This window comes from Sorex araneus, chromosome X (genome assembly GCF_027595985.1).
Source record: "Sorex araneus isolate mSorAra2 chromosome X, mSorAra2.pri, whole genome shotgun sequence".
NCBI classification, from domain to species: Eukaryota; Metazoa; Chordata; class Mammalia; order Eulipotyphla; family Soricidae; genus Sorex; species Sorex araneus.
In genome coordinates, this window is record NC_073313.1 from 256,030,179 (window position 1) to 256,045,426 (window position 15,248).

Here is a 15,248-nt window from a genome sequence, read left to right on the forward strand (position 1 = left end):
GTATTTCCCAGACTTCAAAGCCCTGCCCTGGAGAGGCTGATCTAAACGCCCAAGGAGGGGCGGCTGGCTATGATCCTCTGGGCAGGAAGAACACGCCAAATGATTTTATAAAAGGAAAAAGAATCGTATACGCGGCCCCTTAGTTGATGACTACTGCATACAAGTGCGGGTGTGTGTGTGTGTGTGTGTGTGTGTGTGTGTGTATGTATGTGTGTGTGTGTGTACAAAGCAAGCCACTGGGGGAAACGCTGAGGCTTCCGGGAACCTGCATACAAGTTCGGGTGTGTGTGTGTGCGTGTGCTCGAGTGTGTGTGTGTGTGCGCGAGCCACTGGGGGAAACACTGAGGCTTCCGGGAACCTGCATACAAGTGTGTGTGTGTGTGTGTGTGTGTGTGTGTGTGTGTGTGTGTGTGTGTGTGTGTGTGTGTGTGTGTGTGTGTGTGTGTGTGTGTGTGTGTGTGTGTGTGTGTGTACAAACACTGAGGCTTCCGGGAACCTGCATACAAGTGTGTGTGTGTGTGTGTGTGTGTGTGTGTGTGTGTGTGTGTGTGTGTGTGTGTGTGTGTGTACAAAGCGAGCCACTGGGGGAAACGCACCGAGACCCAAGGAAGACGCCTGGAGAACACTGCCGGGGTGTCAGTCCCTCAGCAACACTCTGGCAAACTCAGAAAATGAAACAAAGCACTTTGACTTTTAGTCTATTTTAGCGACCAAGTTTCTTTAATGTTCAACTTTAATTAGTTTAACTCAGGAAACTTCACACGGCTCCTAAAATTTTCTAGCAGAAGCATAAAATTGACAAAAGCTCCAGAACCCTGCAAAACACCTCGGGGGGGAAAAGAAAAATCACATCTAACACTCGGGAAAACAGGAACCTGACAGGGTCCTGGTGGAAAATAAACAGCAAGCCTGTCAAATCCTCTCTGTGAAAGATAACTGGATATGAGAGTGAGCATTTAATGGGCACACCTACGGACTAAATGATTCTGTTTTAAAATATAGTCATTTAATACATTTCGTATAATATACATATTATTTAAATATATATTGTCCAAGCACAGGATCTTCATTGCAATGGACATATTTTAGCAAAAACCTAGTAACAATCTAAGTATCCATCCTAACAGTCAGAGTGAATTATGGAGCGACCATTCAATGTAATAATAAATAACATATTGGCATTTCAAAGAACGCCGTGAATCTGGGGTGGGCGCTCCAAGGGCTGGCACGCATGCCAGGCATGTGTCAGACCCTGAGTTTCTTTGTTCAGCACCGCAAAGCCACCTGAGGACTCAACTATCAGGCCACCTGGTCATGGGCACAGTCCCTGGCCCCCTGAGCACTTCTTGGAAGCACCCCCCGTACAGAATAAAGGTGGAGGAGGGGGAGAAGGTGCTGGGTGCTGACAGGAAACAGAAAGGTGCAGAATAGGAGAGGTAAAGCAAAACCCATTTTGTGTAAGTATTTTATCTATCTTGAGGCTACATAAAGGAATGCAAAACAGTTGTGTATGCAGAGAAATCTGTTTGGCCACTGGAAGGAGGATTAAGCAAAATTTGGATGCTGTGTTTTTCTAATAGAAAAAGAATAGAATTACTCTTAAGTTACAAACATATTTCCACTAACTGTTCTGAAAGCTATACTTTCAATTCTAAAAGCTGCACAGAGCAAGCATTTTCCTTAAAATGCTTCTACAGTATAGCACCATTGGTACAGAATTTTCTTTTCTAAATAATGTTGAAAGTCAAGAAACAAATGTGATGGAAAAATCTATGACCTTCTCAGTGCATGAAGGAAAAAGTTATATCCTTGTGGGATGACTTTTATTTAGTTAACGTAAACCTGGAATGGATTTTTATCTATTAAAAAAATACAATATGCAATGCATGACAGAGCACATTATACTCACGTTAGCAGATCTTAACTATGTGGAACCAAATGTCTTAAAATAACTTTCTATATTAAAAATGATGCTATTTACACAGCTAAGATGCCATCACAGATGCGAATGATGCTACTTCAAATACTGTTAATGTCAATGTTCCTTACACCCCATATTTTTTTAATTATTAATTGGAAATTCTACATGCCAAAAATATGAAGTAGTAAAATTAAATTAATCCAGGCTGATGACATAAGCTCTCTTCAGAAAATCGCATTCCACATGTGGACGCTAGATAGCCTTGCCCCACCTAAAGGCTACAGGATTAACGGACAATTGTGAAATACTCGACTGAGGCTAGAGTATTTCATGAGTTCAAGATCAAAATGCCCTCTGACTTCTGCAGCAAGCAGAGCTGTCCCAGGAACTACGTAAAGATCGGAGCCCTCGTTAGTGGGGCTGCAGTTTCAGAGAGGAACGTGGAAGGCACAAACCAACAGCAAAACTACAAGAACAAATTTCATCAGGCCCCAGGGGATGGTCCAGGGGCCAAGGAGAACAGGCCTTGCCCGCATGAGGCCTTGAGTCCGATCCCTGGGGCGCCCACCTGCGCTAAGCCTGTTCCCGGCAGCTCTGCTAGCGGGGTGGGACCCTGATGCCACCACAAGGTGCAATCTCAGCGCACAGCCGGGGGGGAGGGGGGGAGGACCCGACGCAAATGTGGGACCCCTCACCTCCAAACACCCCCCACAATTAAAGATGTGAGCAGGGGGGTGACCCCTGGCCAGCACCACACCTCGGCGGCAACAGAGGGAAGGAGAGGTTTCAAAAGAGCAAACCACACCCCAGATGGCCAGTCCACCAGGGGGATTCGGGGAGGAGAGGGGAAGAGCCGCAGAGACACACGAGGATTCGAGCTGCCGCTCTGGTTTGTTCAAGTCTGGACCGCCACGCCCAAAGGAGGCAGGCTATGACGGAGATCGCTCTGTGATTACGAGAAGTCTCTGGGAGAAATGCAAAATCTGGGAAACTACATAAATAGCAATTTGGGAGCAGAGGAAGCAATTTGCCGCAGGACAGCAGTGATGCTTTCGAGAAAGCAGGCAGGGTCTGAGCAAGAAGTGAAGGCCTGGGGCATGTTTGGTACCCAGGGACCTGTACGCAGCACTGCAAGGATAAGCATTAATGAGTAACAGGGGGAAAGGAAAGCCTAGAGTATGTACGCCTGCCATCACGGGCCAAGGGACACCAGCTCTCGGGCCTGAGCCGCTGCTGTCCCGTCTACTGCAGCAGAGATTGAAACCCCTAACCCTCCAGGCCCCCTGGGCTCCCCGCAAACACCCTTCAGTGTGACAACTGACATGTGGATGACCGTCCCGTGCAACATCTAAGTCTCCCAGGACACTTGATAATGCCCAACTAACAAGTCTACCTTCTTAGACGTTTGTTCTTTTTCAGCTCAGTGCTATTTTTCTGAGCTGCTAGGTGTGCAGGCAGCTTCGTCAACAGGGCAGAATAAACTGCAGTAGTAGAGCCCAACCTGCACTTAATAAAAAAAATCAGGGGCTGGAGAGATAGTACGTTAAGTAACACGGTAGACCCAGGTTCGGTCCCCGGCATCCCATTTGGTCTCCCAAGCACCGCCAGGAGTAATTCCTGAGTGCAGAACCAGGAGTAACACCTGAGTATCACTGGGTATGACCCAAAAAGCAAAAAAAACAAAAAACAAAAAAACCTCAGAATGCAGGGCTTTGCAAAAATACAGTAGCAAGATAAGCAACTGACAACTGCTTCTCGAAAGCAATTCTTGACTATTTTGCTCATATACTTTAGTGACTCCTGCCATCACAGAGTAGAAACCGCAGCAGGGACAACTGAAAGCATCGGAGGACACAGGGCAGCCTGCTCTGAGAGCAGCCTGCCGCCCCTACCATCGCCTGGAACGCGGCTGAAAACTCGCCCCCCCGCCGAGCCCGCCCCGAACCTCAGCTTCCCAACACTGCCACGCCGGCCAGCGAGGAGAAAGACAACACGGGGGTAAGCGTTTGCCTGGAACTCTGTGGACCGGTTCGATCCCCGGCATCCCATATGGTCCCCTGAGCACCACCAGGAGTGATCCCTGAAGGCAGAGCCAGGAGTTACGCCCTGAGCACGAACAGCTGCAGCACCCCCAGCCCCTCAAAAGAGAAAACAATGAATCATAAGCCCACTCAGTTCCCGAGTCGAGTCATGACTATGGTCACTCTTTCAAAAGTGCCGGCCCCTTCGGAGTCCTGCGCCTCCATAAAGGCAGAGGTGGGCCCGAGTGGGGGAGGGGGGTGTCCTGCCATGGGAGAAGACTGGCTGGCCCACCAGCTCTGCCCATACCGGTGGAGGAGCGTGCAGGACTCAAGGGACACGCCGCTGTCCTGCCACTCAACAACACAGCTCAGAGGAAACGTGTGGGCGGCCCCAGAGTCCAGAGCAGCTGCCCTCTGCGTTTACGGTGGACGAGGTACTTGCTGACACGGAGCTGAAGTGAAGGACGAGGGTGCCAGCGTTCGTTCGTTCGTTCGTTCCTTCCTTCCTTCCTTCCTTCCTTCCTTCCTGAAGACGAGGGTGCCAGCGTTTCTTTCCTTCCTTCCTTCCTTCCTTCCTTCCTCCCTCCCTCCTTCCTTCCTCCCTCCCTCCCTCCCTCCCTTCCTCTCTTTCTTTTTCTTTCTTTCTTTCTTTCTTTCTTTCTTTCTTTCTTTCTTTCTTTCTTTCTTTCTTTCTTTCTTTCTTTCTTTCTTTCTTTCCTTCTCTCTTTCCGTGGTCTCTGTGACACCTATTTCCCCATCTGTCTCTCTCATGACTTTCTTTCCTCCTCAAAGAAAGGGCCCGGAACACCATTAAGACCACCTCCCCCGCTCTGCCGGGCGCCATCCTCATGCGTGGGAACGGGGGAACAATTTCATAGTAACTAGAAGACTGTTGGGAATTTCACTTTTTTTTTTTTACCCCCTTTGGTTTTTGGGTCACACCTGGCAGGTGCTGAGGGGTTACTCCTGGCTCTGAACTCAGGAATTACTCCTGGCAGTGCTCAGGGGACTGAACGGGGTGCCGGGGATGGAACCTGGGTTGGCCCCGTGCGACGCAAACACCCAGGCGTTGTACTACCATCCCAGCCCTGAGGATTTCAGTTCTGATAGATGCCTTTCCATCACAATGGTCCCACTCGTTAGGGGAGCAGCATAAACCCAACTGGGAAACGGCACACACACCTAGGAGGCAGTGAGAACACACATGCTCGATTTACTGCAAAGAAGCGGGAGAGGAATTACTCAAAAGCCAACACTCCTGTTGTCTAAAAGTCCCACATCAGTATGTTTTGCTTTTCCTATCCTAAAAAAAAAAATGTCCAACAGAAGAAAAACCAATAAAGTCAAGGGTTAGGATAAAAATAAGCCACCGCAAGAAAAACAAAGAAACTGGTGAAAAAAGAAGTAAAGGAAAAAAGGTGAAAGGAAAAAAAAAAAAGCTGCAGCAGAAGCAGCATTAACCCTTTAACTGCCAGCAAAGCGTGCCAAGCCATTCTCGTAGACGCGGCGCAGAGACTAGGTTATGTTGGGGTCTGGCCTCTGGAACTGTCTCTATTGTTAACAGGAAACGCACCACGGGCTGGGTTCCATCCCTGCTACTCCCAGGGGTGGCTCCTAAGCCACCTGGAAGGCCAGTAGCCCTACCGTACCCCTCCGGGCCATGGCCCAGGAGCAAACAAACAAAACAGAGTGAACACCAAACACTGCTTGTGGCTTAGCTGGAATTTTCCAGAACACAATTTCATTTTAAGCCTGCCTGCTGATCCAACTAAGTACTCTGATGATCCAACCAAGTCCCTTTGCAGAGACAGGAAACTGAGGCCTGGAGAGAAATTATGCAGGCTCTCTACAGAACTGAGCCGGTGATCCCCTCGCCCCGCCCCAACTGTCCTCTCTGCAGACCAGATGACAACCTGGGGCGCCCAGGCATGTAGTCAGAACCGCCCATCAGAAAGGCCCCTGTGCTATGACACAGAACCGAGGCCCCACCTACACAGGAAACCCTCTCTCGGTAAATTAAACCCAATCTTTTCTTTTCCAAGATGGCAGACTGCTGAGTCCATTGACCTTACCCCTCAAACCCCAGGGCTGCTACACGCCAAGTACACGCTCCAGCGGCCAAGCTATCTGCCTCGCCCGAAACTGAAATGGCTTGGAAGAACTTTTCTGGAGAGGTCACCCGGGGCCGTCCTAGCCTACACTCGGGCATCCTTCTGAAAGGTCTGAGAGGGGACCGCACGAGACGGCGGTGTGGCACTACCCTACCCATCGGACTAGCCTCTGGCCCCTGCAGGGCGTTTTTGCGAAGTGAAAACCTCACACATGCCATGGGATGCAGTTACCCAGAGGAAAGCGACTCCCGGGGGAGCAGACGGGATCCCACGGCACTGAGGAGCTCGCCGCGGGCAGTCCGCCAAGGACAGTCAGATGATCCGGCCTCTGAAGTCCCTCTGCCCTAAGACGGGCCATTTATAGCCTCTGCTTCCAGACGGCTTCTGCTGATCAGAACAGTCTCGCACTGTCCCCTGACGTAAGGACAAGGCTTCTGCTGCTGGGGTCTCACTCACAAGGACACGGTCTGGAGCAAGGCACGCTAGAGGAGAAGCCCAGGCCCCTGCGTGGGACGCTACCAACAGTTCAGTCACTTGAGGGCACTGCCCTCCGAGAGACGACTGCATGTGCGGCTCCGAACAATCAGTCAACCTGGACAGGCTCAAAGCCACGGGGGAGTCTGGGAAGACACGGGGAGTCTGAACGGCCGCCCGGCCTGTGCTGCCCAAGTGCTGAGCGGGGCAACTGCCTCTCTCAAGCCCAGAAGACCCCAAAGGGAGAAAAAGTGGCCACGGGCTTGCAGCCACGAGTGCAACAGCGATAGCGCACTGCCCAGATTCGAACGACAAGACCCCCCAGTACTTTTAAGGGATGTGCACATGACTGCCTGGTGTAAGGGGAAATCCGTATTTCGTGGTGATTTTCAAGCTGAGGTCTTCCTTGTGAAGAGGCTGCTTTTCAGGTTTCTGCCACAGAGGCAGGCTGAGGCGGGTGGGAGGGCATGTGCTGTTACAGGGACGGATGCTGGAATATTGAATGACTGAAACCCAACCGTGAACAACTCTGTAACTGTGCATCTCATGATGATTCAATTAAAAAAACTTTATTTTTAATTTTTTTTCAGAATTGCTTTTTATTAAAAGTAATGAGATAGGGCAACCAGATACCCAGATCTTACTTGGAGTGAGTCAAGTCAATTGTGAAAATTAAAGAGAAAATTGAGAACATTTAAGTCATTTAGCTAGATTTTGGGACCAGAAAATATGATAATGGAGTCCAGTTCTAGTTTAAAAAAAAAGGTAGTCCTGGTCTTTCAAATATACATTTTAATGTGTTTGCTGACAAAATTTTGTCTAGAATTTGCATAAAATATGAGGAAAGGTTTAGAAAAATAAATGGTCTGTATTTCAGGGGGCAGGGGGGTGGGAGAGCCTTTTTGGGCCACACCCACTGGTGCTCCAGGCATAGTCCTGGCTCTGAATTCAGGGCATCACTCGTGGTGGGGCTCAGAGGACCCTACGGGGTGCTGAGGATGGACCCTCAGCAGGCGCCCGACCCGCTGTACTATTGCTGTGGCCAGCGTGTTAATAAGAACTGGAGCTGGGAGAAGAATTTATCGAATTATAGCATTTATTTTCCTCCTTCTATCACTGTCACTGTAGCACTGTCATCCCGTTGCTCATTGATTTGCTCGAGCGGGCACCAGTAACGAGTCTCTCCATTGTGAGACTTGCTGTTACTGTTTTTGGCATATCGAATACGCCACGGGGAGCTTGCCAGGCTCTGCCGTGTGGGCGAGTTACTCTCGGTAGCCCTCATACTCAGCTGAAAATTTCCTAATTAAAACAGGCTTTAAGTATACAGATAAAAGGTGACTGACTCTTACCTTTGCTAGAATCTTTTACTACAATGTCAGAGATTTCAAACAGCTTCAGAGGAAGGGGCATCTTCCGGTTGGATGCTATGGTCTTCAGGAGGCCAGGAAGAAGGGTAGTGCGCGCCACCTACAGGGACGAAACGGAACAGCAGTCACTGAAAAGCAACCAGACAGCCCAGATGAGAAACAAAAGCAGGGGGGAAAAAAAAAAACAACCACCCCACTTGCTCTGGAAAGGCGATTGCCTAAAACATCCCAGTCGGTTTCAACTCTCAATTCCAAAACTTATAAAGAACGATGAAAACATTTAGCCTTCCAAAATGACAAACTGAAAATTCCTACATTAAAAAAAAAAAAAAAGCAGCAGCAATAAAACAGAGCTATAACTGCTTGTATCTAAGATGGAGTCACTCCTGGTTCTGCACTCAACGATCACTCTTGCAGGGATCGAGTCCAAGGGCTCTACCCACTGCACTATCTGTCCCGCCCCAGGCCGAGACACCTTAGACAGCACTGTGTTATTTAAGGCCATGAGCAACTTTACATTTAACTATAAAAAAATAAACATATTACGTTTCTTTGGTAGCAGTCGGGCATCTGTCCTGGAAAAGCAAGAGTAAATGGAAAGAGTCTGTCTAAAAGGCAGACTCCCTCAGAGCTAACAGACTTTATGCAGGACTATTGATCTGTAAGTGTGCTAAGCCACAGCTATTTATAATGACATTTTGTGTATTTCTGACTTGTTTTTCTTCCATTTATATAAAATAAGACAGGACATAAGCCCTTAAGAATGTTAACATTAATCCTTAAGAAATCTCTCAAGTCTGCTATGTGAAACTGGGAGAAAAATTGGAATAAAATAAAAAACCCATTAAAGCTATTGAACCACTGCTCTATGCAAATAAATTTCAGTATCTACTAAAAAGCTGACCATGGGCATCATTTAAAGCCGGAGAGGCCCAGAGAGAGCTCAACAGGCTGCTTGTTTTGCATGTGGGAGGGTGTGGGTTTGGTCCCCAGCACAAATGGTCCACAGAGCTGGGCCAGGAAAAGCCCAGGGGACCATGGGGTGTGGCTCCCCAAACCAGTAAAATTTCCAGTAAAAAAATGTAAAAGCAAAAGCACAAGAAAAGTACTACCAAATCTCAGAAACTGCACTATAAAAACTCAAGCTCAACCTTTTTATGGCAGTATAAAAATTCTTCAAAGTTCTGAGAACAAATAAAAAGAAATAACTCATGTACGTGATGCATTATTACCAATAGGATCTTTAACTGGTGTAGCGCTAATGTGTCACAGTGTGAAATTCTGCAGGTACAATTCAGATTTTTAAGCTAGATTTAAACACCTTCAGAATGTTTAGAATTTTTTTTTTCTTTTTTGGGTCACACCCGGCGATGCTCAGGGGTTACTCCTGGCTCTGCACTCAGGAATCACTCGTCGGTGCTCGGGGGACCACATGGGCTGCTGGGAATCGAACCGCGGTCGGCTGCGTGCAAGGCAAATGCCCTACCCGCTATGCTATCACTCCAGCCCCCAGAATGTTTAGAATTTAAAAGCTAATCCAGACCCCTACTTTTACTGTAACGAAAATCAAGCTCCATGGAATTCTCGCGAGTCTGAGAGTTCATCTAAAAACAAGAACTTAAACACTTGGTTTTCACCTAACGCAGTCTCTGATACTGGAACAATGATTTGCTCTTCAGGCTGGTCTAACAAACAAAATGAACGAATACCTTAGGGCTATGAAAGAGGTGGGATGTGGAGTGACGAATCAGCAGATTCTGACTCCGAGATGCTCTCTGTAGAGTTCATAGTCTAGTCTGCAAGTCACCACCACCGACAACAAGCAAAGGTAGGCAGTTTGGTTCTCAGCAAAAGCCTTGAACTATGTGAAACTGCCGCTGAACTGGAGACGGCGATGCCAGCGGCACAGCCGAGGGCTGGTGGAGCAGCTCACTGCAGGGCAAGGAACTTCCCGCAGGCACTGGGAGCAGGTTACAGACAGCGGGGGAGAGACGGAATCTGAACAGAGCACCAACACCCAGTTCTGAAACGGGAAACGCAGAGGCTGGGGGCATGGGGGAGCACCACATGCCTCCCTGCCCTGCGCGATTCCCCAGCTCCACCTGGCGACCTCTGAGCACCACGCCATGAGCACCACCAGAGCGGCAGAGGAAAGAAAGAAATGGCAAATTCAGACCACGCGATCCAAACAGCATACAGAAAGAACCCTAGAGTTTAAAGTCAATCAAGAAAAGGCTGGAGGGATAGAGCGATAGCTCTGTGGGGAGGGCATCTGCCTTGCAACCAACCCCGGTTCCATTCCCAGCATCCCATATGGTCCGAGCACCGACAGGAGTAATTCCTAGTGCAGAGCCAGGAGTAACCCCTGAGCATTGCTGGGTGTGACCCAAAAAGAAAAAAAAAAGACTGGAAAAAGTTGTAGGGGTTTTGTGAAGAACGTATATAACAAGCAACTACAAACTTGCCTGAAAAATGTTTGAAAGCATTACTCGGCCACCTGAGCTACAGTAGGGAGGGACGTTTCCTAACTCGTGTACTGCCTCTCGGGCTTTACTCAAACGCTTACCTGAAATTCGGCTGTTTTAGGGTTACTTATGTGCACTGCCTTTGTTGCAGAGATGTCCAAACCCAGTTTGTCGGCAATATCCTCCTTGGAGCACTGAGAAGTACGTAAAGAACAGGTCAACATGGAAAAGGAACGACTACATTTAATATTTAAAAAGTATATAACGCTATAGGCCAACTTATGGACTGACAACAATGTAGATCCTTTATATAAAATATTAAATTCTCTATATAAATTAAGAGAAGCTCAGAATAAACACATTCTACTCTATTTCAGACCCACTGAACATGTGACTTGACATTAATAGTCCTCTGACGAGTCCGAGCCATTACATAGAATTAAAGGGCATTTTTCACCGGGAGATGGTGGCAAAACCTGGACTCGGGCCCAAGATACAAAGCGATAAAATGTTTAGCCCAAACTAACATCAACAATAATGGTTAATGAGTCACTTCAAGAATAATCATGTTGGGGGGCTGGAGCGATAGCACAATGGGGAGGGTGTTTGCCTTACACGCAGCCGATCCAGATCGATTCCCAGTATCCCATATGTCCCCTGAGCACCGTCAGGAGTAATTCCTGAGTGCAGAGCCAGGAGTCACCCCTGAGCATCGCCGGGTGTGACCCAAGAACCAAAAAAAAGAAGAATGTTGGGGCCAAAGCAATAGTACATCGGGTAGGGTGTTTGCCTTGCACTCTGCCTGGGTTTGATCCCTGGCATCCATATGGTCCTCCCAGCACTGCCAGGAGTAATTTCTGAGTACAGAGCCAGGAGTAATCCCAGAGCATCACAAGTGTGACCCAAAAAGCAAAATAATAATAATAATAATAATAATAATAATAATAATAATGTTAAGAGCAATATTATGAAAATAATGCCCAAATGTGCCAAAACCAGTAACAATGATGGATCTCATTCCCCTGACACTGAAAGAGCCTGCAATGCGGCACTGTTGGGAAGGACGAGTAAAGAGAGGCTTCTAAAATCTCTGGGCTAGGACGAATGGAGACGTTACTGAGACCGCTCGAGAAAATTGATGATCAACGGGATAATGATGATGATGATGATGATGATGATGATGATGATGATGAAGAGCAGTATTATGGTCACATATATTAATGCTAATTTTCTGAAAAGTTTACAACTGAACCTGAAAACTGATGCACTAGCATATTATTATACTAATCTCCAGGGTTACATCATTCAACAAAATGGTCCTCGGGGACAAACAAGTTGGCCAATATTTCACACACACCCACACACACAAAAATTGATTTAGATTCAGTTCATACCACGCCAGTGCTAAGGATTCCTGTCAAGCTCTCAGGGCAGAAACGGGCTCGCTGGTGCAGAAGGGCAGCAGAGGTGGAGAACGTGCTGGCACACGGTGGGAGTTAACACTTCCCCGGGGCACAGGGGGACTTGTGCAAACAAGAGTTAGCTACGAGAACAGTTAGTCAGGAAAGGCAATCTACACTCGACAGAAAGGAGTCCAGGCCAGGGCGGTGTCTCAGTAGCTTTGCACGTTATCAAAGTGCCAAGCCAGCTGGTAAGGGGGCAGAGGTGGCTACTTAAATGAAGGCAGCCCAAGTGGCAGTTGCCGGAGCACAGGAAGGAGACCTTAAATGGTCATGTTTACTTGGAGCATCAGTAAACTGCCGAGGTGAGCTGGGACGCGGGCTCACTGTGAAGCACGGACTGCGGCCAGCCGCAAGGGAGCCTGGGGCACAGAGCGGCCGGGGCAGAAATCCCCGGTGGGCTGCAGCCAGTTACGGGTCTTCCTCGGGGAGCCACGCAGGGACCAAGGTCCCCCGCAGAGCAGCCAAGCAAGGACACCCCCGGGGAGGTGCGGCACCACGGGCTCACACAGAAGCAACCGGGAGGGAAAGCGTGCCACACGGTGAGCTGTGCTGGAAGAGGGGGTGGGGGGCTGAGCAGGGCAGGGCAGGGCAGGGCAGTCACAGGGGGACCATCACGGCAGCTTGTTCTAAAACCAATCTCTGGGCCCCGTTTCTGTTCAAAACGACAAACGAGGGACAGGAGTGAGGGGACAGGAGGCACGGCGCTTGCCTTCCCACACCGTGGACCCCGGTTCAAATTCCCAGCCCCACCGGGAGTGACCCCTGAGCAAGGAACCAAGTCTGCATTTCTCAGCACTACATTTCACATTTTCATGCTGCGAGCAGACACCCTGCGAAGTGTCCAGCCAGGGCTATGTGGGTCTGGAGCAGCAAGCTGGCACCGGGTGGAGCCAGAGGCGAGTGCTGCTGAGCAAGTCAAAGGCGGGCCGAGGATCTGGCTCCGAGACCAGCAGTGTGCTAAGAGCATTAAGAAGTTCTGGGTTCACAGGCTCGCAAGACCCTCACCTATGAGGGAACCTGCAAAAATACCCAGGTATGCGGAACCCACAACTGAGATCTCCAAGCTCGCTCAGAACTGGGCCTCCTCCCCCCAGCTCCCTAGTTTTCGAGTAACTTGGCAGTCACACGCACAAACTGTCCCAGGTGCCATATAATCTCATTAATGGCAGACATCCAGAGACTCTGAAATAAAGCTCCGGAAGAGAGCGACACAAAATGTCCTGAGCACACGGCCGCGAATGCTCTTACACTCTAGCCCACTGATGTACCAAGAGTAGCACACAGTGGTTTGAGTTTAACATGCACGATTGTCATCTCTTAAATGGCTTACAAGGGCTTAGATGACTCCAGGATGAAATATGACAATCTTCACACACTTTCTTATGGTCCCGGGAAGGCGCACGGTAGTGGGATGGGTGTTTGAATATTATCTGTAATGAACTACTGTGAGCAACTTTATAAAAATAAAATTGAATTAAAAAGAAGTTCCAGGTCCAATCCCATCATCAAGGAAAATGTAAAAGTTAAAATTTAAGGAGGTCAGAGAGGTATTGCAGAGCTCAGAGCCAAGCCTTTTCTAGCCTCAGCACCGCCTATGGCCCCCTGAGCACAGAGCCGTGAGTCAGCCCCGAGCGCTGCCGGGCGTGGCCCCCAAGCCCCCCAGTAAATTAATCAGTCCAAAGGCCAGGGCACTGGTGACCACTAAGCTGCCTCACCATTCAGTCTCAAGAGCCCGTCGTCAGTTCGGAGCCTGGGACTCAGCAAACGGCCCACAGCTGCCCAGAGAGGCTGAATTAAAAATTAGGGGCTGGACTAGAGCCACCCTGTGGGTGATCAACGCCCAAGAGAGGGCCAGGAGAGACTGCCCAGCCCGCCATGACCAGTGAACCCCACTGCTCCGTCCTTCCATCCCCTGGAGACTGAGAGTTTCCTGCTGGACTGGGCCACTGCAGAGATGCCTCGGGACTTTGGGCCAGGCCAGTTTCAGCCGGGCGCCTCGATGGGAGCAGGCGCTGTCCCTCTGCCTGCCCCAAGGAACCTCTGCGGCTCCCAACTTCCAGAAGCCAGTGAAAAGCTCAGATACTCGGGAGTAGTGTCAGCAAACTTCAGGCCTCATGGGATAGGGGTTGGGCCGGCCCTTCCCATCTCCCCGTCTCCACAGGACCCTGGAGGTCATGCCCACGAGCTGCCTCCAGCAACTATTTAAGCTCCTTAATGGACACGATCCAGAGACACACAAAACAATCTCGGAACCAAGCAGCTCGCTGCAGAGACTTCTCCAGCCCCTAATTCTCTAAAATTTTAGATTTCCAGGAGTGCGTGTTGGGGCTGGAGCAACACAGCAGTGGGTAGGGCGTTTGACTTGCACACGGCTGACCCGGGTTCGATTCCTCCGCCCCTCTCGGAGAGCCTGGCAAGCTACCGAGAGTACCTCGCCCGCACGGCAGAGCCTGGCAGGCTCCCCATGGTGTATTCGATATGCCAAACACAGTAACAAGTCTCAGAATGGCGATGTTACTGGTGCCCGCTTGAGCAAATTGATGAACAACGGGATGACAGTGACAGTGACAGGAGTGCGTGGCCACAAGATAAATCAACTATCTAGCAATACAAATAATTATCTAGCATCTGTCTGTTTGGCAGGTTTGAGTGGTGGTGGGAAATTCAAAATAATGGTGGCCTGATGGTGGGATTGGTTTCAAAACATTGCACATAGGGGCTGGAGCGATAGCACAGCGGGTAGGGCGTTTGCCTTGCACTCGGCCAACCCGGGTTCGAATCCCAGCATCCCATATGGTCCCCTGAGCACCGCCAGGGGTGATTCCTGAGTGCAGAGCCAGGAGTGACACCTGTGCATTGCCGGGTGTGACCCAAAAAGAAAAAAAAAAAAATTGCACGTAATCCATTCTTGTGAATAACTTTATGAAATTAAAAATAATTTTTTAAAAATTTATAAAAAGGAAGAGCCGCTCCCATCCTACTGGGGCCTGCTTTCGGCCCTCCATCATGAAGCTGCTATTTACTGGCAAAAATGATGCTGTGGGCACCCGGGAAGGCTCGGAAGCCAACAGTGGGGGAGAGGGGGAGGAGAGAGCCAGGCGGCCCTGACTCCGACCCCTCGAGCAAATGCCCTGCCCACAAAGGGCAGCACGCTGGGAGTGGCCTGGCGGTGCCCTGGCACCAAGCCAGGAGGCCCGCCCTGCAGAACCAAACACCACAGGGAGTGGCCCCTGCTACAAAAGAAAAAGAAAATTTCAAGCGAGCAAAGGAAACTACAAATTATATACACATTTCAATCTCCCCGATGGTCAATCTGCTGGGGTGGGGGGGATTTCCTTCTGATTTTGCAATAAAATTCATTTCCTGATTTAAGCCTTTTATGTCAGCTTTTCAACTCAAAGCAAATGTTTGTGAACATGTTCA

General features: G+C 49.3%; 1 protein-coding gene across 1 annotated transcript in view; it reads right to left on the reverse strand.

Annotated features, from left to right (window-relative positions):
• Positions 1-15,248, reverse strand: part of FARSB (phenylalanyl-tRNA synthetase subunit beta) — a 65,200-nt gene that overhangs the window by 23,743 nt on the left and 26,209 nt on the right. Inside the window, exons 14-15 of the mRNA XM_055121687.1 lie at positions 10,464-10,556; positions 7,880-7,997 (exon numbers count right to left, since the gene is read on the reverse strand). Coding sequence (XP_054977662.1) covers positions 7,880-7,997; positions 10,464-10,556 — 211 coding nt within the window. The remainder of the gene's footprint in view (positions 1-7,879; positions 7,998-10,463; positions 10,557-15,248) is intronic.